General features: G+C 35.3%; 6 protein-coding genes and 1 non-coding gene across 12 annotated transcripts; 4 read left to right on the plus strand and 3 right to left on the minus strand.

The window, feature by feature from the left end:
- The first annotated feature begins 4284 nt into the window (after window positions 1-4284).
- LOC103871025 (phosphatidylinositol/phosphatidylcholine transfer protein SFH13) lies at window positions 4285-8227 on the plus strand. 4 transcript variants are annotated; one of them, XM_018659975.2, is made up of 15 exons: window positions 4285-4574; window positions 4715-4794; window positions 4972-5079; window positions 5157-5442; window positions 5520-5619; window positions 5723-5989; window positions 6072-6149; window positions 6235-6339; window positions 6422-6471; window positions 6550-6649; window positions 6738-6836; window positions 6922-7026; window positions 7111-7587; window positions 7656-7742; window positions 7827-8227. In XM_018659975.2, the coding sequence occupies exons 3-15, from the start codon at window positions 5019-5021 to the stop codon at window positions 7845-7847; spliced, it is 1836 nt and encodes a 611-aa protein (XP_018515491.1). In that variant the 5' UTR covers window positions 4285-4574; window positions 4715-4794; window positions 4972-5018; the 3' UTR covers window positions 7848-8227. The 4 variants fall into 4 exon arrangements, with proteins under 4 accessions (XP_018515491.1, XP_018515490.1, XP_009147486.1 ...); XM_018659974.2 differs by having other exon boundaries at window positions 4324-4448; XM_009149238.3 differs by having other exon boundaries at window positions 4325-4448; window positions 7668-7742.
- A 175-nt stretch (window positions 8228-8402) lies between these two features.
- On the plus strand, window positions 8403-11371 carry LOC103871026 (uncharacterized WD repeat-containing protein C2A9.03). 3 transcript variants are annotated; one of them, XM_009149242.3, is made up of 10 exons: window positions 8404-8587; window positions 9042-9209; window positions 9300-9473; window positions 9558-9644; window positions 9747-9881; window positions 9957-10067; window positions 10157-10248; window positions 10337-10442; window positions 10562-10648; window positions 10732-11371. In XM_009149242.3, exons 1-10 carry the CDS (start codon window positions 8444-8446, stop codon window positions 11143-11145), a joined length of 1518 nt encoding a protein of 505 aa, XP_009147490.1. In that variant the 5' UTR covers window positions 8404-8443; the 3' UTR covers window positions 11146-11371. The 3 variants fall into 3 exon arrangements, with proteins under 3 accessions (XP_033128429.1, XP_009147490.1, XP_018515493.1); XM_018659977.2 differs by having other exon boundaries at window positions 8526-8601; XM_033272538.1 differs by lacking the exon at window positions 10562-10648 and having other exon boundaries at window positions 8403-8587.
- Window positions 11372-11757: 386 nt separating this feature from the next.
- Window positions 11758-12427, plus strand: LOC103871027 (photosystem I reaction center subunit V, chloroplastic). Its single transcript, XM_009149243.3, has one exon. It carries the CDS (start codon window positions 11816-11818, stop codon window positions 12299-12301), a length of 486 nt encoding a protein of 161 aa, XP_009147491.1. The 5' UTR covers window positions 11758-11815; the 3' UTR covers window positions 12302-12427.
- A 2059-nt stretch (window positions 12428-14486) lies between these two features.
- LOC103871028 (putative high mobility group B protein 11) lies at window positions 14487-17163 on the minus strand. Its single transcript, XM_009149244.3, has 6 exons — window positions 16677-17163; window positions 16506-16584; window positions 16190-16352; window positions 16047-16091; window positions 15645-15970; window positions 14487-15557 (listed from the first exon to the last, which is right to left on the minus strand). Exons 1-6 carry the CDS (start codon window positions 16862-16864, stop codon window positions 15384-15386), a joined length of 975 nt encoding a protein of 324 aa, XP_009147492.1. The 5' UTR covers window positions 16865-17163; the 3' UTR covers window positions 14487-15383.
- Window positions 17164-17392: 229 nt separating this feature from the next.
- Window positions 17393-19562, minus strand: LOC103871029 (PRA1 family protein G1). Its single transcript, XM_033272980.1, has one exon. The coding sequence runs from the start codon at window positions 19229-19231 to the stop codon at window positions 18671-18673; it is 561 nt and encodes a 186-aa protein (XP_033128871.1). The 5' UTR covers window positions 19232-19562; the 3' UTR covers window positions 17393-18670.
- Window positions 19563-19609: 47 nt separating this feature from the next.
- Window positions 19610-21535, plus strand: LOC103871030 (pentatricopeptide repeat-containing protein At1g55630). The gene has a single exon (XM_009149246.3). The coding sequence runs from the start codon at window positions 20046-20048 to the stop codon at window positions 21453-21455; it is 1410 nt and encodes a 469-aa protein (XP_009147494.1). The 5' UTR covers window positions 19610-20045; the 3' UTR covers window positions 21456-21535.
- A 70-nt stretch (window positions 21536-21605) lies between these two features.
- TRNAS-UGA lies at window positions 21606-21687 on the minus strand. Its single transcript has one exon. It is a non-coding gene; the product is annotated as a tRNA-Ser (tRNA).
- Between the last annotated feature and the right edge of the window lie 81 nt (window positions 21688-21768).

Raw genomic sequence — 21768 nt, forward strand, 5'->3', positions numbered from 1 at the left:
AACATAAATGTATTTTAATGAGTTCTTTAATATGTGTGAAAATTGTCTAAGTGACACTTTTTGTGAAACGGATGGAGTATTACAGTAGACATACCATTAGTTACTTTGTAACCAAAAGTTTAACAGTAAATTTACATTCTCTTTTTTCACATTGTGGGGTCTCCTTTGTCTGGGCCTATTATTCCATCAAATCAATAGGGCCCATCTCTCGTCTGAAGAATAGTTACTTAAGCAACAGTTTCCACGAGATATACCAACCTCTAACTCTACTGTACGGAACTGAATTAATTTATTTGTTTCGATACAGCTTTGACTTGCTAATCCTTGTCCTCCGTCAATACGCGAGTGCTACATTGCTAATCGTGAGTGTTAGCACACACGTGACCGCTGGTGATTAGTTCATTGTGTATTTAGACTTTTATTTAAAGGAAATGTTCATCGACTGTAGCAAAACAATTTACGGGAAGTTCAAAACTTTCAAAGGTCAAAAGAAAAAAAAGTCAAAGAGTTGACTCCATGGGTTAAAGAGACTGTGTCAGGCTTCTTCTCAAAGCGATGTCCAAAAAGGCAAAAACCCCCAAACATAGATGGTATTTGATTATTCTGATAAGATATCTGTATAATTTTTTTTCTAAAACACACCGTTTATTAAAAAAAATACAAGCCTTACTAAATTAACAATCTCATGCAAATATGTACATAAAAGTGATAGTTTGAGTTATGACTAAAAATCATTATCGAAATCATTGATACATAAAATTTACTTTCTACAGGACTCCATACCACGATATTATTTGAAAGAGAGTTTGTACTATATGGCTTGAAAATACTACAATTGGTTTTAATTTATTTCTGAGAAACTACGTACTATATGGTTAAAACCATATTGTAGTATTTGCAAGTGTATATTTATTCGTTAACTTAAGGCTTAAACAAGTTTTATATCATATAAAAACCTTCATTTATTAGCTTACACTGCCTCCTTTTTCAAAATCTTGATCTATCTTGATATACAGTTGACTTTCTACTATGTTTGATTAATCGATAGGTAGGGTGCATTTTCATGTATAGCATAATAAAACATGTATTCTATGTACCCTGACCAGTTGTTTATATAGTAAAATCACATACCTATGTTTATAGAAAATACGATATACTGATAATTAATTTGTTTTTAAAAACTTAAACCGAATTTTGTTTTGGAAAATGTGTAGTATTTCTATGAAATGTAAGTATAAAATGCAAGGGTAACGAAAACGACCATAAATGGAGAATATTTGGGGCTTTGGAATAATATTAGATATTATTATTATGGCTGTCATTCTGTGGAGAAAGTGACATTTCCTTGTTTTTTTCTTGGTATTTTGTTTATTTATGAACTTTGTAATTTATTCAGAAGGACTTTTATTCAGCAGTCCTCTGCACTGCAGAAGGGAGATTTCGCCATCTTCTTTGTCACAATGTCAAGTTGCTCTCCATCTTTGGATTCTCTCGATCACATCCAAATCCTTCTTTTATCTTTTTCCTCTTGTATATCCCAATTTTTAAGTTAATCAAAATATATTTACTTTTAGGTGTTTTGTTTTGTTCTTTGGCCATCTTTGTTGCCTAGTTTATACACATTTTTCTTGATTTTTTATAAAATTGATGCATCAACCGTTACTATGAGGCCTAAATATTTCACAAGGGAGAATTTAGATATGTACTATATTAAATGATCTGTATACAGCAAGTCGGAATGCATACACAGTTTTATATGTTTTTTTGCTCGACATTAGATTTGGATTTACATATTGAAAAGCAGGTCAATTCGTTTTTAAGTCATATTCATAAGTTATAACCAACACCTCTCTGTCTATGTATACTGAAGCCGTCAAAGAGAATAAATACTGTACATGCATTTTGTAAACATATTTGATGTATGTGTGTGTGTGAATATACACAATACCTTAGATGTAACCATAAAAATGCATTATATCTCAGTCTGGACCGTTGACCAAAAAAAAAAAAAATCTCAGTCTGGACCATCGGTTTCTCACGAAAAAAATGAAAATCTTTTGACCAATAATTATGTAATTAGTAGTGGGTTATTTGCCGGTGGGAGTATCCGATCATTAAATGCTTTTTACCCGGATTTATTTGCCGGTACGAAGTTGAAGGGCAGAGTGAAAACTTAATGGCAAATGATGGCTCGATGATGCGGTTGGACAGAAGAAGAAACGACAGTGGCTTGTGTCGTTTTTATTCGGGTAAAAAGATAATCATATAAAAAAAAGATAAATAAAAATCATTTGATAATGATGTAAATGGTTTTTCCCCCGAAGTAATGTTGTAAGCTGTTTTCTGTAACGTACTGTTATGTCTGATGGGACCATTCTCATTTACTGTTGGACCCATTTTATTAGTAACCAACAGTAAATACTTTAAGCCAAATGGACAAAGGGCCCTGCATTTTTTTTTTGGGAAAACTGTTTTTTTAGAACAAAAAAATGGTAACTATGTCCCTTTAGACTAATCTATATTTTGTGTCATATTTTCCTATAACACCCTTTAATATTTTTGAAAATAAATTTAATAAATAGTTTTACAAACAAAAAAAATTTGGAAAAATAAGAACTTTTGATAAAATACCTATATGAACTTGGTGATATTTTTTCCAGTTATAAAAAAGTTAAAATTATAAATTTCATATTATGTTCTAAATAAAGTAGAAATGACATTCTACGAAGTAGAAAACGAAATCCACTTTTTCATTGAATCTACAATGTTTAGAATATGTGATCTATGTAAATAGGAATATTCTAAAAATATTTAGAATACACATTTCGCGCTTAACCTATCGTTCTAAAATCTTTAGAAATCAAAATCTACACATTAATATAAATCTAAAACACGTAGAAACCGACTTCTACAGATTTACTATAAATCTAAAACATGTAGAAATCAAAATCTAAACATTACTATAGTTCTAAAAAACTGTAGAAATCGGTTTCTACATATTAGTTGTATTCTAAGGATAAGAAATCAGTTCCTAAAAATATGGAAACAAAATATTTGAGAATATTCACTTTTATATTTTGAAAAAAAAATCAATTTTTTTTTAAAAAAATAAAAAAAACGAAAAAGGAAAAAAAAAACAAAAAAAAAAAACGAAAAAAGGAATAAAAAATTATAATTTTAAGGGCATTACTGCCATTTTGAAAAAATTAGTCTAATGGGACATAAAGTAGTATAGATTAGTATAAAGGAACATAATTACTATTTTTTTGCTCTAAAAAAACAATTTTCCCTTTTTTTTTCCTCCACATAAATTTAAGTATTTTACATTTACCATGAGTTCTAATTTATGAAATTTTTATTCTTATTCTCTTAAATCCTCCCTAATTAACTAAAAAGGAATGGCGAAACAATTTTTAAAAAGAACCATCAAAGAAGAAAATAAACGGTACAAGATTGGTGATAAGAGAGGAGTTACACCAGCCTCAAGTATTATTCGAAAACCAGTTTGAAAAATGATGATATTATACTGAGAATTTGAGAAAGAAAAAAGCATATAGGAGCTGAGTGGGTAAAACTGTGTAGTAGAAATTATTTAGAAGAAAATAATGAATTAAGCGAGTGATGTATTTATTTAATGCTACATAAATCAAGAATCCTAGTATAGAATCTAAAAATGATGGGAGGCATGCATTAAACACAGTAGACTGGTCATGGCACGTGTCCAAAGACAGTATGTGGTTTGGTTGTATGAAAAGTCAACTTGCTCGAATTAATTACCACCATCCTTTTGTTGTAATCAAAACAAAACACTCTTTTTTTTTTTCTTTTGTTGCTTTTAGAGAAAGCACGTTTAGTTCTTATAGAAAATCTTAAGGTAACTTTACAAAGTGTAAGAAGATACGTGAATCAAACCTTTTTAAAACATCTTATTAGATTGTCGTTTTAAGTAATGTTGAAATATAACCTTTTAAATTCGATAATTCAATAGAAGGGAAGAAAAGGAGGGAGACACGCATGCAAAGTGAAGGCAGAGAGAGAGAGAGAGAAAGAGAGAGAGAGAGAGAGAGAGAGAGAGAGAGAGAGAGAGAGAGAGAGAGAGAGAGAGAGAGAGAGAGAGAGAGAGAGAGAGAGAGAGAGAGAGAGAGAGAGAGAGAGAGAGAGAGAGAGAGAGAGAGAGAGCAAAGGGGGTAAGAAAAAGTTACTGACGAAGCTACCACCCTTTTTACCTTCCCTATTGTCTGTTTACAGAAAAAGGGACCATTGGAGGGACCGACATGAAAATACCAAACCCCCTATAGAAATTCATTTTATTTTTAAAACAAAATAAAATAAAAAAGATGCAAAAAGGGGGAATATGATATAATAATTAAGTAGCGAAACTCAAAGACGACTAAAGAAGTAGAAGTAGAAGAAGCAGCAGAAAGAAGATGGTGTGGTTTCATCTTAAGGTAAATTTCAGAGCTTTCTTTATTGGAGAGCCCTCCCCCTCCCTGTGGTGTTCTCTTGTCCGAGGGTGGGATCTGTATTGTCTTCATTCCGCATTGCTTCGATTTCAAATTATCGAGTGTCTGTCGGTGAGAATCATTTAGATTCTTCGTGGGTCTTCTCTTGTCATCTTTTAACTGTTTCGTTTTATTTTTTTTTAAGTTTCGGGATTTTACATTTATGGCCACCTCACCTCACCTCAGCTTATGCGTTTCATTTTGTTTTTAAGGAGAAGAAGACAAGTGTAGATACGACTTCAATGCTCCAGTGAGTGAATAAGAGCGCAGATCTGGAGAAGAACATAAAAAGGTTTAGTCTTTTTCGCTTCATGTTCACGGGAAATCTCCGCTTTCGTGTTTATGTCCGTGTTAAGAAACGAATAGTTACTTACATGATCATACTATTTTTTTAATTGAAAGATAGATAGATTCTTAATTAGTTTCCTTTCTCATACCTTGAGTAACACCAACCCTTCCTTGCCTCCAGGTTTTGTTTTGTTTTCCTCATGAGTGATACTCATCTAACTCAAATGCATGTCCTCTGCATCTACTAGAAGCCTCCTTCCTTCCCTTTTTAAGTTAACTGATATGTCTGGTAAAGTTTTCTTCTTAAAAATTTCTGTCTCATGTTAGACGTTAAAGATACTTACTTTTGACTTTGTCTATTTCAAGGCATTGAAGAGTACGGTTCTCTCGACTTTGATATCTCTGAAGAAGATGAAAGGCGCCGCTCTAAGATCGGCAATTTGAAGAAGAAGGCCATTCACGCTTCTACCAAGTTCACTCATTCCTTGAAGAAAAGAGGCAAAAGGAAAATTGACTATCGTTTTCCTCCAGTAACCTCCATTGAAGATGTACGTGATGAGAAAGAGGAGACCCTTGTGCTTGAGTTTCGCCGTCACCTTCTCCACAGAGACTTGTTACCTCCAAGACACGATGACTACCATACTCTTCTCAGGTTTGTTTGTTTGTCCTTCTTTACATAAGAACTCTAGTCTTTTTGAGTTTACTATGTGATGTGTGTTATATATGTAGATTTTTGAAGGCAAGGGATCTTAACATTGAGAAAACCATCCAGATGTGGGAAGAGATGCTTAGTTGGAGAAAAGAGTATGGGACAGATACCATACTAGAGGTAAGGTTTCACTGAGTTAAGTTTGGCACCACCAGCTTGTTTGTTGTTCCATCATCAAGCTCTTGTATTTATTTACTTTTTTCTATGTGTATGTGGATGGTAGGATTTTGAATTCGAAGAGCTGGAAGAAGTTCTGCAATACTATCCTCAAGGCTATCATGGAGTTGACAAGGAAGGACGACCTGTCTACATTGAAAGACTTGGGAAAGCTCATCCCTCTAAGCTTATGCGTATCACTACCATTGACAGATATCTAAAGTATCATGTGCAAGAGTTTGAGAGAGCTCTTCTTGAGAAGTTCCCTGCATGCTCAATTGCAGCAAAGCGCCGTATCTATTCCTCCACTACAATACTGGATGTGCTAGGACTGGTACTTAATCTATTTTTGCATTGTGGTATTTTTCTTTTAGTGCTTCCATATTCTTAGCTGTGCGGTGTCATGTTAATCACAGGGCATGAAGAATTTTACATCAGCAGGTGCAAGTCTTGTGGCTGCCATGGCGAAGATAGACAACAGCTACTACCCTGAGGTACTTTAGTTTCTCAATTTACATCTTATATCTCCTTCTTTGCATACAATACCGGATTGTTGCAAGTTACATCTTATTTTTGCAGACGCTGCACAGAATGTACATTGTAAATGCTGGAACAGGTTTCAAGAAGATGCTTTGGCCTGCTGCTCAGAAGTTTCTTGATGCAAAAACCATCGCAAAGATACATGTACAAGCTCTCAACCTAGTTAATATTCTCTTTGGTCAGCTATTACCATGTGTAGTCTTATCTTATTCTGCTGCTGCTGCAGGTGCTAGAACCCAAATCTTTATCCAAATTACACGAAGTCATTGATTCAAGGTAAGTTTGCTTTCCATTCATACTATACACCTGGTATCATTTGTAGCCACTACTTACCAGATGGTTATCCAAATGTAGCCAATTGCCAGACTTCCTAGGAGGTTCATGCTCTTGCTTTGGCGACGGGGGGTGTCTTCGCTCTAATAAAGGACCCTGGAATGATCCTGAAACAATGAAGGTAAGCTTGGGAACTTTTTAGGTAGAAGTAAGCTTTCATTAGTCTGAACTTGTACATGAAGCTCATTTAAGATCTGTGCCTTTATTAGCTCATCTACCGTGGAGAATCATCACTCTTTAGGCAGATTACCAGGAAACTGAGTGACCCGCAGAATTCTTCATCCTACATTAGTATACATCCATCTAAGGTAAATGGCGCTATCAACCCAATATCCCTGTTTGTTCTACAACTTTTCTTTCCGGTTAATATAACAAACCAATTTTGAATTTTAGGCTATGCAAGCTGAGAGTTCAGCAGCAGAATCTATATTTTGTTCTGATGTTCCTACTGGAAGAATGTGCTCAGCCTCTGCTCATGTGAATTCAGCTTATGAGGAAGTGAGTTTTATTGTGTATGTACATTTTTGTCAACAATCCGCTCTAGATTTTTTATACTGACGAGAAACAATATGATCTACGCAGGCTAGGACGTCAGATGTTAATGGCTATTATAGTTGCGATGACAATTTTGCCATACCTACTAACCGAAGAGGCCAGGAAAGGCAATCCCATTATCAAATGCTCGAACTCGATCTCAGTTTAAAGGGAACACTTGACAGCATAAAACCTGAGAGCCTAGCCAAAAGGATACTCTCCTTGTTGCTGAAACTAGCAGCAGTTTTCCGTTATATCCCGTTTGAGCTTTCGAGAAGGAAGCATACCATTACTCCCTCGAGTCCAACGGAAGATGAGAGTAGGAGCACTCTCACCGCAATTCCTAGGGAAACCACAATGAAAGACCGGATTGGCCCATGTTTGGAGCGTATTCAGAAACTTGAGAGAAAGTATGAGGAAATCAGGAACAAACCGGTTGAAATCCCCGTCGAGAAGGAGAGAATGCTGATGGATTCTCTAGACAGAATCAAATCGGTTGAGTTTGATCTCGAGAAAACAAAGAGGGTAATAAATTGCTGTTTTGTTTCTCACAAACTCTGCATAGTTGCAGTATGGAGTTTGACATTTTGCAGTGGTGGTTGCAGGCTTTACACGCCACAGTGATGAAGCAGATGGAAATAACTGAAATGCTTGAAAGTATACGAGAGTCCCAACTACACGTAAGTCCTTCCTTGCCTTGACTCTGCTGTGGTGAACAAGAATGCAATGAACTAACACCCACAATTTGGTTCTGTTTTATGCAGAGAAGAAGATTGTTCTGTTAGGAAAAGCCGCCATAAGAGAACATCTTCTGCTGAGTTTTGCATAAATACAGCTCCAAACGTCTGCACATACAAAGAGTGAGAGAGAACAGATTCCAAGAAGAAGAAGAAGAATCATGTTAGTTGGTTTTTATCTCCTTCCTCATCTAACTTGGGTCACCACTTTTTTCGTTCTTTCTAAGTTAAAATAAAAGAAGCAGATAGGGAGGGACAGAGAAAATCGTATGATGGTGGAGATCTTGTGGTTGATAATGTAGATTTGACTTCAGAGTTGAGTATAATGAAAGCTGCTTTTGAAACCCTTGTGTTGTAATCTAATGTAGAGAAGAAAAAACAAAAATAGTATGAGAGATTTTGTAAAATCTTTTTCTCTATATTTGATACACATGAAAGAAAACTGTTAACACGACTATACTAATATCTATTAGTAGTTAGGAATTTTGTAGTAGTGGATTTGTGAATATGATTAGAAGAGTTTACATTGGCGAGAGTTTTAATTACATAATGATCGCAACTTATTACTCTTCAGAAAGGGCAATGAGGTAAAGACAAATCAGTCCCTCAATAGTCTGAGACAATTTTAATAATGGAAGGGTAAAATGGTAGGGACTGTGAAAAAATTGGGACCGTCCTTGGTAGGGACTGTGAAGGAGGAAGATAAATCTCTGTCCTCTCTCTGTCTCTCTCCTTGTTCTTGTTTTCTGGACTCGCTCTCTCTCTCTCTCTGGCAAGCCAATCCTTTTGTGCGTGTTACTGAGTTTGTGCTTCTTGTTTATGCTATATTACCATCGCTTTGTACTCTTTGTATTGTTTTCACTTTGGTTTCGTTTTGCTGCTTGCTGAAACTGAACTCACTTTTGAGTGTGTCTGAGCCGTAGAAGTCGATTTGTTCGTCGGATAACATAGAAATCGGACATGGACTCTTTTTAAAAATCTTTGCGGAGAGGGTTCTCGGATGTTTTGATCTTTGCTTTCTTTAGTGGTGCTTTGCTTGTTGGATCTCTGAGCATCTACTGTCTAGATTTTAAGTGCAACTCAAGCAGATAAACTATGGTCTCCTCAAGTCTCAAATCTAAGATGCTGTCTCTTTATAAAATGTTCTTCACTTGTTAGGACTTTCTATTTTGAGCTTGTTGTTCAACTGGATTCTAGTATTGTAGCTTCTGTAAATAAAGGTGATCTTCCACATATATGCAGGTGCCTCTTTATAATCCAACTAAAATAAAAATGTCCAATTTCCAACCGGAGGATCCTGCCCCCTACATGAACCATGTTGGTGATCAAATGCAAGAGGTTCATGACGGTCTAGATGATGATTTTCATGGGGATGCATGGGACTCTGATGTCGACGAGTTTGACTACTCTGTAAGAATTCTAATCCCTATTGAGTGAAATGTATTAGCTAATATTGGAAGTGAGTGTTTTTCTTTGCAATCCCTTACTCTTTGGTTACAGAATAACAAAATAGGTGATACTTCAGCTGCTCAAGCTCGGAAAGGGAAAGACATCCAGGGCATTCCTTGGGGCAGACTCAGTATTACCATTAGCAGAGACCAATACAGACAAACTAGACTTGAACAGTACATAAACTATGAAAATGTCCCTAACTCTGGTGATTCCTCGGCTAAAGTAAGTCTTCCTCCCTCACTCTCTCTCACCCTTATGCTTTCAGCTGTTATCATATCTCATTCATTTGCTTAATCACATCCTCAGGATTGCATGGTCACACAGAAAGGGTCTCTTTTCTATGATTTCTGGCGGAACTCAAGATCTATCAAATCAAGTATTATTCATTTCCAGGTTTATCTTCAAAAAGCCATAGCCTCTTTTTTTATTCAATTCATTCAAAGCTTTTACGTGGAGACATGTAATAAATTCATTCGTTCTCTTTTGTATTGGTAGTTGAGAAATTTGGTATGGGCAACATCTAAGCACGATGTCTACCTTATGTCAAATTTTTTGGTGAACCACTATTCTACATTGAAATGTCGAAAGCATGAGGTTCTCAATCTTCAAGGTCATGTTTCCCCATCCGAGGTTAGAATGTTCTTCTTCTATAAAATTTAATCTTTACATCAGCTAGCTTATGGTAGGTTGTTGTGTGGGTTGCAGAAACATCCTGGAAGTTTGTTGGAGGGATTTACAAAGATTCAAGTGAGTTCACTTGCTGTGAAAGATAAATTTTTAGTTGCTGGTGGATTTCAAGGAGAAATTATATGCAAGGTAAGCTCTCTAGAGTTTCGTTTCTTAGGAAGCATGGATGAATGATCTCATGTACATGCAATCTAATCAACTGTTGATAATTGATTCAGCATCTTGATAGACCTGGTGTGAGCTTTTGCTGGAGGACAACATATGATGACAATGCTATCACTAATGCAATTGAGATCTATAACAAACCCAGGTGTACTTGCTTTTCTTTTTTTTGCTCCATGTAGTCTTTTTTTTTGCCAACAAATAACATATTATTTGGCGTCTGTTTTTTTCTGCAGTGGCGCGCTTCACTTCATCGCCTCGAATAATGATTGTGGAGTCAGAGATTTTGATATGGAGAGATATCAGCTTGTTAACCATTTTCACTTTCCTTGGCCAGTCAATGTAAGTTCCTTCTTGTTTCTTGATTCTTGACTTTTCCTTTGGCATAAGTTGATGTGTCACACTTGTGGCAATAAGTTATACGTAATGAGTTGTACCCATGAATCATTTTTTAATGTCAGCACACATCACTGAGTCCTGATGGCAAACTATTGACGATTGTGGGAGACAACCCAGAGGGCCTTCTCGTAGACCCCAACACTGGAAAAGTGCAGAGACACTCTCTAATCTTCAAAAGTCTTTTAAATGAATACGCTTTTTCTTCTAACTCTAGTTGGAAATTTCCTGACAGACACTGGGAACGGTAGCAGGACATTTAGACTTCTCCTTTGCATCGGCGTGGCACCCGGATGGGCTCACATTCTCCACAGGTAACCAAGACAAGACCTGCAGGGTCTGGGACGTACGCAACCTCTCTAAATCTGTTGCTGTCTTGAGGGGTAACCTTGGGGCAATCCGTTCCATCCGCTACACGTCTGATGGGAAGTACATGGCCATGGCTGAGCCGGCTGACTTTGTCCATGTCTACGACGTCTCAAAAGGGTATGAGACAGAGCAGGAGATTGATTTCTTTGGGGAGATCTCGGGCATATCCTTCAGCCCTGACACAGAAGCACTCTTCATTGGTGTTTGGGACCGCACTTATGGTAGTCTCCTTGAGTATGGCCGGCACCACAACTACTCTTACCTTGATTCATATCTATAAGTCATTCGAGCTATCAGAAGAATAAAAGAGCTTATTATCATTCACAGTCCTGTAAAAATTAACAGTAATAAACCGAATCTCTAGTGGTGTTAATAATGAATGTGTTGTACAAGTAAGAGAGAGAGTCGATTTGTTAGTTATGTTTTTCTTCTTATGAGTGTTGCAGTCCATGTATGTTGTACTTGTACATAAGTGTTGAAGTTCAGCTTGGGTTTGCATAAACTTTTTACTCTGGCCACATCAAGAAGAGGTTGTTAAGGGCTCGATTTGATCCTTTTGAGCTGGTTCTGTGTTGTGACGGACTATAAAATAAGTGTGGGCTATAAGTAGAACCGTTTAAATTAGAGGGCTTTAACGTAAATATTGATAGTTTGTTTTCGCAATATACGTGGAATAATTCGAACAGAAGTAAAACTTAGGCGTTTTTAAGGAAAAACGTATAAACTGTGAGGGCCTTAGCGCAAATTTGAATTTTATGTTGAAACCGCCTAAACTAGGGACTTTTTAAGACACATTTTATTGGTCTGAAATCTCATAATCCAAAAAGAACCAATGATAGATAGCCACATCATCAACCCGGAATCGTATCCTCCTCCCAAGCTAAAGATCATAAATCCAAAACCACTCATTGTCTATTGCACTGAAACACTCAGAAGAAGAAGAAGATAACATGGCGACAAGCGCATCTGCTTTGCTCACTCCCACAACTTTCTCCACTGTAATCTCTCCGAAAAACCCAAACTCCATCTCATTTTACGGCCTCCGTCCTCTCCGTCTCGGTGGCTCCTCCTCTCCCTTACCCAAGCTATCCACCACCTCCGGAAGAAGATCTTCCTCCTCCGCCGTCGTGAGAGCCGAGCTCAGCCCATCCGTCGTCATAAGCCTCAGCACGGGTCTCTCCCTCTTCCTAGGCCGGTTCGTCTTCTTCAACTTCCAGAGAGAGAACGTGGCCAAACAGGTGCCGGAGCAGAACGGTAAAACCCACTTCGAAGCAGGAGATGATCGTGCTAAGGAGTACGTAAGCCTCCTGAAGTCGAACGATCCAGTTGGGTTCAACATTGTTGATGTGCTTGCTTGGGGTTCTATTGGTCACATCGTTGCTTACTATGTCTTGGCCACTTCTAGCAATGGCTATGATCCTAGCTTCTTTGGCTGATTCTTTTTTTTCAATCAGTTTCTGTTTCGTGTGTATGTATATGTTTGACTTGTATCGCAAACTACCTATTCTATTATCATTCTTTCCCTTCTTCTTCTGTTGTTATTGTATAGGGCTTTATCGATCTCTTTCGTTTTGCAACATTTATATTTCCTAAACAGAGATAAAATTCGATAAACACAATCGAAAAAGATATCAAATTCGATAGTGAGAAAGCTAGTATGCTTAAGTGCTTAGTTAATCTATACAGTAGAATTTTTATAAATTAATAAACATGGAATATTAATAATTTTCTATAAATTTATACTCCATGAATTAATAAACACAGCAAATTAATATTTTTTTTGGTCCCGAGTTGAACGGGTTCAAAATACATAAATTGATAAGATAATATTTTTTTTAGAAAATCCTATGTAAATATATAGTACTCCCATTAAAATCATAAACTAATAATTTTTTTTTTATAAGTATAAAAAAAGTTATATTATTTAGAGAAAAAGACCAAAATAGCACTAAATCAAGTTTTTGTTCCCAAACTAGCACTTAAGGTCAAAAGTCACAAAAATAGCACTCAAGGGGTGGAGTTAGGGTTTAGAATTTAGAATTTAGGGTTTAAAGTTTAGGTTTTAGGGTTTAGAGTTGAGAAGTGAGGTTTTGGGGATAAGATTTCAAATTTTGAAAAATAAAAAAATTTAAATTTTTCAAAAGATAAAATGCTATTTTGGTCATTTTAATTTTTGAGTGCTATTTTTGTGATATAAACTTAGAAAGGTGCTATTTTGGAGATTTGTCCATTTATTTATGTTATATTCACAATAGAATTCATTTTTGTTTTCTTAACATTTCAATATATTTGATATTATTTAGTAAAATTATATCTAAAACAACACTTAAATTCTGAAACATATTTTACATACACCAAATAATATCATAAAATAGTATAAACACTGATTTTTAAAGTTTAATTAATGTATATACGGTAAAATCTAAATAATAAAGAAATTTTTGTAAATTGATAACTCTATAACTTAATAAAAATATCATAGTCCCAACATTATTAATTTATAGACTTTTTACTGTATTTTCATGAAAAGATTAAAATCTCTAATCCATTTGATTTCAGAACTTCATTTTTTGGTTATGCATATCATTATTGTACCCATTTTTTATGCATTATGTATTATTTTATGGCTAACGACATGCCATAATAAATTAATTTGAAGTTAACAGAAATTTTAACCTACTACTAGACTTTGACTCCTGCGCCCGCGCGGATGTATTTTTTTTCAAAAGTATGTTTTTATTTATTTTTAATGTCACTATTATATATCATATATGTGTCATCATATAACTAATCGTATTTTATACGTACCATCATATTAGTAATCTTATAATTAATAGCATTTTATATGTACCATCGTATAAAAATAATCACATATTTTATATTTTTAAAAATTAATTTGAAATATAAAACCATAATTTAAGTTGGTGTTTGAAATTAGACTTTGTATTGTATTTTTCTTATATATTGAAAACTTTTTTTATAATGGTTATTGGAAAATATTTTAGTAAACATCAATTTTCGAATATTTATATATTTTTGAATCAATTTTGATATAAATAAATTTTAAAATTATTATTTTGATTTGAAATGTATATATAAAGTTTAATTGTAGAGCTGACCCATATAGACAGTTTGTCATAATATAATGGACTTCCATTTTTTCTTAATAACGTAAATCTATTACAACTTTTTTTCTTTTTAATATACTGCTATCATTGTTTCCAAACAATATTATACTTCTTTTTTATAATGATATCTATGTTTCCAAACAATTTTCAAAAATACTTCAGTTTTAATAATATAGATGTTTAACTGCTTACATCATTTCCAACTCATCTCTAAGATGTGACAAAATAGAGATAAGATTTTGTTTCATTGTATTCAATGGCATATATATATTTCCTTCCTTTTCTACATGAATGTTAGATTAATTTCTATGTATAAAAGAAAATTAACTTTTTCAATAAATGGAAGAAAATTATAACATTCTTATTTTATCATATAAATCTCTAAAATAGGAATGAGTTGGATATGGTGTTAGATATTTCATGAAAATATTAAAATCTCTAGTCCACTGATTTCAGAAACTTTATTATATTCATATTCATTTTTTTGTTATGCATTTCTTTATTGTACACATTTTAATTCAGAATGTATTATATTTATGGCTAAGATCATGCTTTTTTTTGTTTAAAAATTATTTATTCTTTTTTTAAAAAAAATTATTTATTCAATATTGTCTATCAAAGACAATAACATAAATGTTGATATGATACATCACACCAAAAAACAAAACAAGCTCTTGAGAAACAATATAATCTATTAAAAAATATGATATGACAAATACGATTACAAGATAAATCTATGATGAAGTCCATACTGAAATTTGGTTGGATGTTACAAATACACTGTTATCAGAATGATCTTGTTTCACTCTTTTTAACAATTGAAATGTTTTTTCTGCATCATAACGGACTGCAGTCACCTTTATTGTTTACACGATAAAGGTTCTCGAGATGAAGATATATCTTTTTCTTTGGTTAAAGCTGTTTCAGAAGAAATTCCTTCCAAAATTTTTACTCTAGAACCCGTCTAACAATCTGTACTAACCATAACAACGAAGTCCGGAATATCTCTTCGATTACAAAAATCAACAAAAACGAAAATATCCCTAAAAACTTAGAAAAACAACCAGGATAAAACCATGATACTAGAAAAATCTCCCTTTTCTCTGCTAGTATCATGCCTTAATACATAAAATTGATGTTAGCAGAAAATTATAAAAAAAATTGCAGAAATAAAATACTAAGAAAGTTAAATAACTTATGATTAAATTAAAAGTTCTCAAAGGGAAACATAAAAACAGAAAAAAAAAGAACAAAGAACAAAGGAAAGACAACAACTTATGTAAAAGTTTGGCAAAGATTACACGCATGTAAATTTATGGCCAACTCTACAACTTATTATTAAATTATAAAATGCTGAAAAATAAAAAAAGGTGCAAGCAGATAAGACAGACTAGAGACCCGCCTCGGCCTCATACTCAGCTTCAGCCTCAACTTCAGCCTCAGCCACAGCATCATCAGTCGCAGCAACACTTCCCGCCGCATTATAAGAATCAAGGAAGGATTTGTACGCAGCCATATCCATCTTGTACCTCTCCATATCCTCAGCCCCTTTTCCTTGATAAATCTATTTTCATAAATCATTCAAGAAAACAAAACCCCGTTAAAACAAATATCATTCATTATGTTTTAAGAGAGAGTTTTACTTCGTTACCTCTCTATCAGATGGAGAGAGGTTCCTCCAATTGTTCCCGATCTCCTTGAGGAGGGAACGTTCCTGCCCAGCGTACGCAGCCTTAAGCCTCTTGTGCTCCTCGGCGAAGAAGAAGTTATAACCGCTTCTGCGGAACTTAGGGCGCAAAGAATCCACATGAGACAGTTTTGCTTTCTTCTTGCGTCTCCGAGGAGTTTCGCGAGGAGCAGAGTGGTAAAGCACTCCTTTGAGCTCCTGTGATCCCCCCATCTTTACGGTCACAAGATAGCCGTCGTCAAACTTCCCATCGATGGTCCATTCATCAATCATGGAGCCAAGTTGTATACCTGAAAGTTTCACAATGCAAAATCTCAAGACTCATTGATACAATTAATTACACAGCTTGCATGTAAACTTGAGTACCTTTGTCATGTGCACTGTACTCCACAAGGCGCTTCACATCTTCTTCTGTAAAAAACCAAAAAAAGGGGAGAACATAGTTTATGTTGTTAATCTCAGAGTTAGACAAAAAAAAAAGATTATTATAATAATTATCATTATCAGACCTCTCTCCCAGAATGAAGAAAATGGTTGTCGGAAGAAATACACATGCTCGAATTCAAAGAGCATCCTCAGATAATTCTTCCTTATAACATATGCTGCGTTGGTCAATGGTTTCTTCAAGTTAAATGCTTCAGTCACTTCTTTTGCCTTACGCTTCTTGATCACCTAGAATCACACCAGGATTTCAAAGACACACAAGATTGTATTACGTATATATATATATATGGATTTCACGAAACAACAAAAGCTTTAAAACTTGATGTTCAATTGGAAGCATGCATGCTAAATATTAAATTAAGACCATATAGAGATACATACCATTTGAAGACCACCTCGTTTTGTGACCTCCACGAAAAGCTGATGCAGATCCAGACTCTCTCCGCACACAGTAGGAAACCTTCAGTTAGATGTAGATTATAAAATAATTCTTTAGTATAAACACACAAAACACACACAAAAAATAGAGGGAGGAAAAAATGCAAAACTCACTCCAGAGTTTTGCCAATTTTTTCGAGAAAATCACGGAGCTTGTCCAAGAAAAGATAAGGGTTTTGGACAAGATCATTGTACGAAGCCGTACGAGAGGATTCGCCGTCGACGCTCATGATGTCTGAAGAAGAGCCATAGGCGGGAACCATTTGAAGTTGCGAATCAGTTAAAGTCTCATTGGTCGACATGTTTTTTTTTGGTGAGAAGAAGGTTGGAGATATTTTTTTCTATTGTTTAAACTTGCATGTTTGGAGGGTTTAATTAAGGGAAAGCAATGCTATGTTTTCTTCAAATCTGATACCAGGGACTAGTATATATACACTTTTTTGGTTTATCTTCACCAAGAAATTACTTCATTTCTATTTTATTTAGTCTTCGTACCAATTAATAAATAAATTAAAATCTACGAATAATAATTGAGAAATTTAATACATTTTAATAGTCTTGGTAAATTTTAGAATGTAATCCCATTTTTTTGTCGGTATCGAAAAATTGGTCAAACTGATTAATTTTTGTATTTTGACCAAAAGATTTATCCTTATACGCATATTCTTATTTTTTCTTAGTAAAGATAATTTAATTTGAAATAAAAATAGCGCAACTAATTTAATTCTAAATCTTCCAAAATTGTATTAAAGGGTTGAATTAAGTTAATAGTAAACATATATACATTTCTACATATAGTAATAGCGGTGTTGTTAATGCTTTTTTTGGTAATATTTCAAAATATAATTATAAAGTTTTAAAAATAACAAACAAATTATTAATTTTGTATTTGAATAAGAAATAATCTTTTTATATACATATACTGAATTTTCTTAGTAAAGCTGATTTCATTTTGAGTTAAATATTGTAAATAATTTAAATCAAAATCTTTACTTTTTCGTGAAAGATTTGAAATATGTGACAAATGTCGTATAAATAAATAAATTTTAATCTGAACTAGTAATAAAGAATTAGTAATAGACATGCTGAATACATTTTACCCATTTTTGGCAAAATTTAAAATATAACCAGTTGATAGATTTGTTTCAGTATTAACATGTGAATAAGTTTTGTATTTGAACAAAATTAGCCATGTATATATATATATATATATATATATATATTGGTTTAAAAAAATATCATACTGAGTGGCGTTAGCTCAAATGAACAAACACCATAGGACAAATTCAGAAGTTACTTGATCGAGTGACGATATAGGTAAAACTAATATTACATATTATATGTTTCGTTTCAGATTATGGGTTTCAGCCCAAAACTGGGATTCGGCCCAAATCTTCATAGTATTAAGAAAAGTCACACATATATTAGAGCTGATTTGAAAGTGAAAAACACAAATGCAACTAAACTAGATCTAAATCTCTCAATTTTTTTATATCAAAAAGTTGAAATAGACCACAAATTATAACTTTTTATTTAGAGTATATTAATAAGTTTGTTAAACGAATATATATACCTGGTAGATTATGTCCATAAAAAACTATATATTATTGTCTAAACCCGAAAGAGATAATTGGGTAGAATATATATACCTGATAGATTATGTCCATAAAAAAACTTAATAGTTAATACATTCTGGATGACTAGTTAATGGATGTATGAGGATATGGTGCTATGCTATGAAACTTTACACAAGAGAAGCATAACTGTGAAAGCCTCAAGCCAATATAGAGGATGGTGATCTTTCAAGCTCAGTGCAATCCTAATTAATGGATCCATGCATACTTTTCTAGTTGAGCAGTATTACCAAGGCCTTTGCCCGAGTGTATGTAGTCCTACAACAATAACACATATAATTTTTCTATAAGCTTTTAAAGTTGATTGAACTATTATGTCAAGATGAACCGAAACATCTTTGGTTTGAAATTGCATGTTATGGTTATTCATAGAAATTATGGTTTATTTCATATGATCAGATAGCTTACAGTTATACACACAGCAAAGGCCAAACATACGTAGTACAAAAGTGAAAACATAAGCACAAAGTTTTTTCAGCTCCAATGAAGAAAATGGGAAGGAACAACAACTTCCTCTTCTTGTACAAAGAGGTCATCTGGATTACGTAAGACGGCATGTACCAAACAAAGCAAGACACCTGTCAAGACCCCAAGAACCAGACTGAAGAAGCAATGCGTGAGCCACAATCCCCAGAAGGAGCCAACGATCAATCCAAAGAAGATCACTTTGTCACTAACTTGTCGACCGTACAAGACCAAAGGATGGTCCCTACAAAAGCATAAGAGCAACCACAAGATAGCAAAAGTGGCAAGGGTGACAAGAGCCGTCGGATTACTAACCAAGAAGAGTGTGATCGAAGCCGCGGTGATGAGAGAGTAGTTAACCACGAAATGGCGGAGGTTGACTTTTGAGCGCGAGACAGCGGAAGAGAAAGAGGTAGGAAGGTCCATAGAACCTAATGCTAGAAACTCCAACCATGGACGTTGACTAGAAACAAACGCGATTAGATTTTGCACCGAAAGAGAGATAACCTCACCGAAAGAATGATGCCTCTCTTCCGCCGTGATTGGAAGAATATTCTCCGGTGGTAGCATCGCTGGAAGCCGCTTTTGAGTTCTCAGGTCAACCAACCAAATAGGAAAAAACAATATGACCGAAATTAAACAACCGTGTACGTATAAGCCAAAAAAAAAGAAGTGGGTGGCACCTAGGGCTGAGTTTACGGGTCAACCCACCCCCACCCGACCCACCACGGATCGAGTCAATTTTTCTGATTCAAAAATCCAATTCTCACGATTAATCCATCGAAACAGCTTCGGATAATATTAATTATATTAAAAATAATTATTTTAATTATATATTATTGTTTTCTAAAAAATAATATTGAAATAATATAAATATTTTATATATTTTTACGAAAATATTTTTTTTCTTATTTTTAAAATTTGCGGATTGTTGTATAACAACAGTTGAAATTTGGCTGATCCGATTCTTGTCCGCTCCAAATAAAAAAAACGCTCAACCCGTATCCGCAAAACAAAATTTTCAAATCTTTCGACCCGCACTACCTCGTGACGGGTCAAAAGAAGCGGAGATACTGATAATGATTCAAATTACCAGTTCTGGCACGTTGATAATATTACGGGCCAAGCCCAGTTTTCATTAACGGCCCAGAAACTTGGGTCGGATCCTCATTACAACTGTGGGATCCGGTTCGGCGAATCTCCTCTTCTGTTGTGTAAGAAAACGCCAGTACCAAACGACCGGAGTGGAACTCATTTCGCCTAATTTACCGTTCTACCCCTCGATTTCACCTCCTTCGTCGTCAAAGGTAACTCGCAGCTCTTCTCCGAAATCGTCAAATTCAGATGGGATTCGTAGAAACTTAGATTGGATTAAGCTTTTGATATGAACTCGTTAACTCATTCGAGCACAAGTGTTGTCCGTAAAGCTTCTCGCTTTCTTCTAACCTCGAGGAGATTCTGCGATACTAGCCGCATCAATGGCGATGAAGAGACTTTGAAGATAACATGGGAAACTTCGGAGATGGACTGTGGGTTCGCCGAGGAACATGAGAAAATCTCTGTCAGGAGGACGTTTTTGGAGAGTACTAAGCTCAGTGCGTCTCAGGTTCTCGATACTTTAAAGCAAGACTGTCCTGGTTTCAATACGAAGTTAGCTTTAGATGAGTTGAATGTACCCATCTCAGGGCTTTTAGTGAGAGAGGTTCTCCTTGGGATCTTGAGGAGACTTAGCTTTGATAACAAGACAAGGTGTGCTAAGCTAGCTTACAAGTTCTTCGTTTGGTGTGGTGGACAAGAGTCTTTCAGACACACTGCGAACTGTTATCATCTACTTATGAAGATATTCGCAGAGTGTGGCGAGTATAAAGCCATGTGCAGGCTCGTCGACGAGATGATTAAAGACGGTTACCCGACAACGGCTAGGACGTTTAATCTGTTGATATGCACTTGCGGCGAAGCCGGACTTGCGAGAGAAGTCGTGGAGCAGTTCATCAAGTCCAAAACCTTCAACTACAGACCTTTCAAACACTCTTACAACGCTATCTTGCATTCTTTGCTAGGGGTGAAACACTACAAGCTGATCGAGTGGGTCTACGAGCAGATGATAGAAGACGGCTTCTCACCTGATCTTCTGAGTTACAACGTTGTAATGTTTGCAAGCTTTAGGTTAGGTAAAACAGATAAGCTTTACAGATTGCTCGATGAAATGGTTAAAGATGGGTTTTCTCCGGACCTGCACACATACAACATCCTCCTCCACCATCTTGCTACCGGGAATAAGCCTCTCGCGGCTCTTAACCTGCTGAACCACATGAGGGAAGTGGGAGTTGAGCCCAGTGTGATCCATTTCACCACTCTGATCGATGGGCTGAGCCGGGCCGGGAAGCTAGAAGCTTGCAAGTACTTTATGGACGAAATGGTGAAAGCTGGATGCACCCCGGATGTTGTGTGCTACACTGTTGTCATCACAGGGTATATATCAGGTGGGGAGTTGGAGAAAGCAGAGGAGATGTTCAGAGAGATGACGGTGAAGGGGCAGCTTCCGAATGTCTTCACGTACAACTCAATGATCCGTGGGTTTTGTATGGCCGGGAAGTTTAAAGAGGCACGGTTGTTGCTCAAGGAGATGGAGTCAAGAGGGTGTAACCCCAACTTTGTGGTGTATAGTACGCTGGTGAACAATCTGAGAAACGCAGGGAAGCTTTTAGAGGCTCATGAGGTGGTTAAGGACATGGTGGAGAAAGGGCATTATGTTCATCTTATTTCAAAGTTCAAAAAATATACAAGATCCTAATTTTTGTTTCAAAAGACATTTTTGTGGTTACTGTTAAGAGAATATAGATGTTCTAATTTTAGTATGTTCATTATCCTTTCTCAAATATGTTCTATAAGCTTGTTTCAAGAGAATGAATTAGCAAACAAAAAAAAAAAGCTAAAAAGAAAACGTCGACAGCAGGGTTCGAACCTGCGCGGGCGAAGCCCAACAGATTTCAAGTCTGTCTCCTTAACCACTCGGACATATCGACTCTCTGTTTACACGAAACTAATAAAAGTTCTTTTACAATAACAAACGAAGGCCCAATAAAGGCCCATAAGCGCTGACTTGG

The sequence above is a fragment of the Brassica rapa genome, chromosome A06 (assembly GCF_000309985.2).
Source record: "Brassica rapa cultivar Chiifu-401-42 chromosome A06, CAAS_Brap_v3.01, whole genome shotgun sequence".
In the NCBI taxonomy this organism is placed as follows: Eukaryota; Viridiplantae; Streptophyta; class Magnoliopsida; order Brassicales; family Brassicaceae; genus Brassica; species Brassica rapa.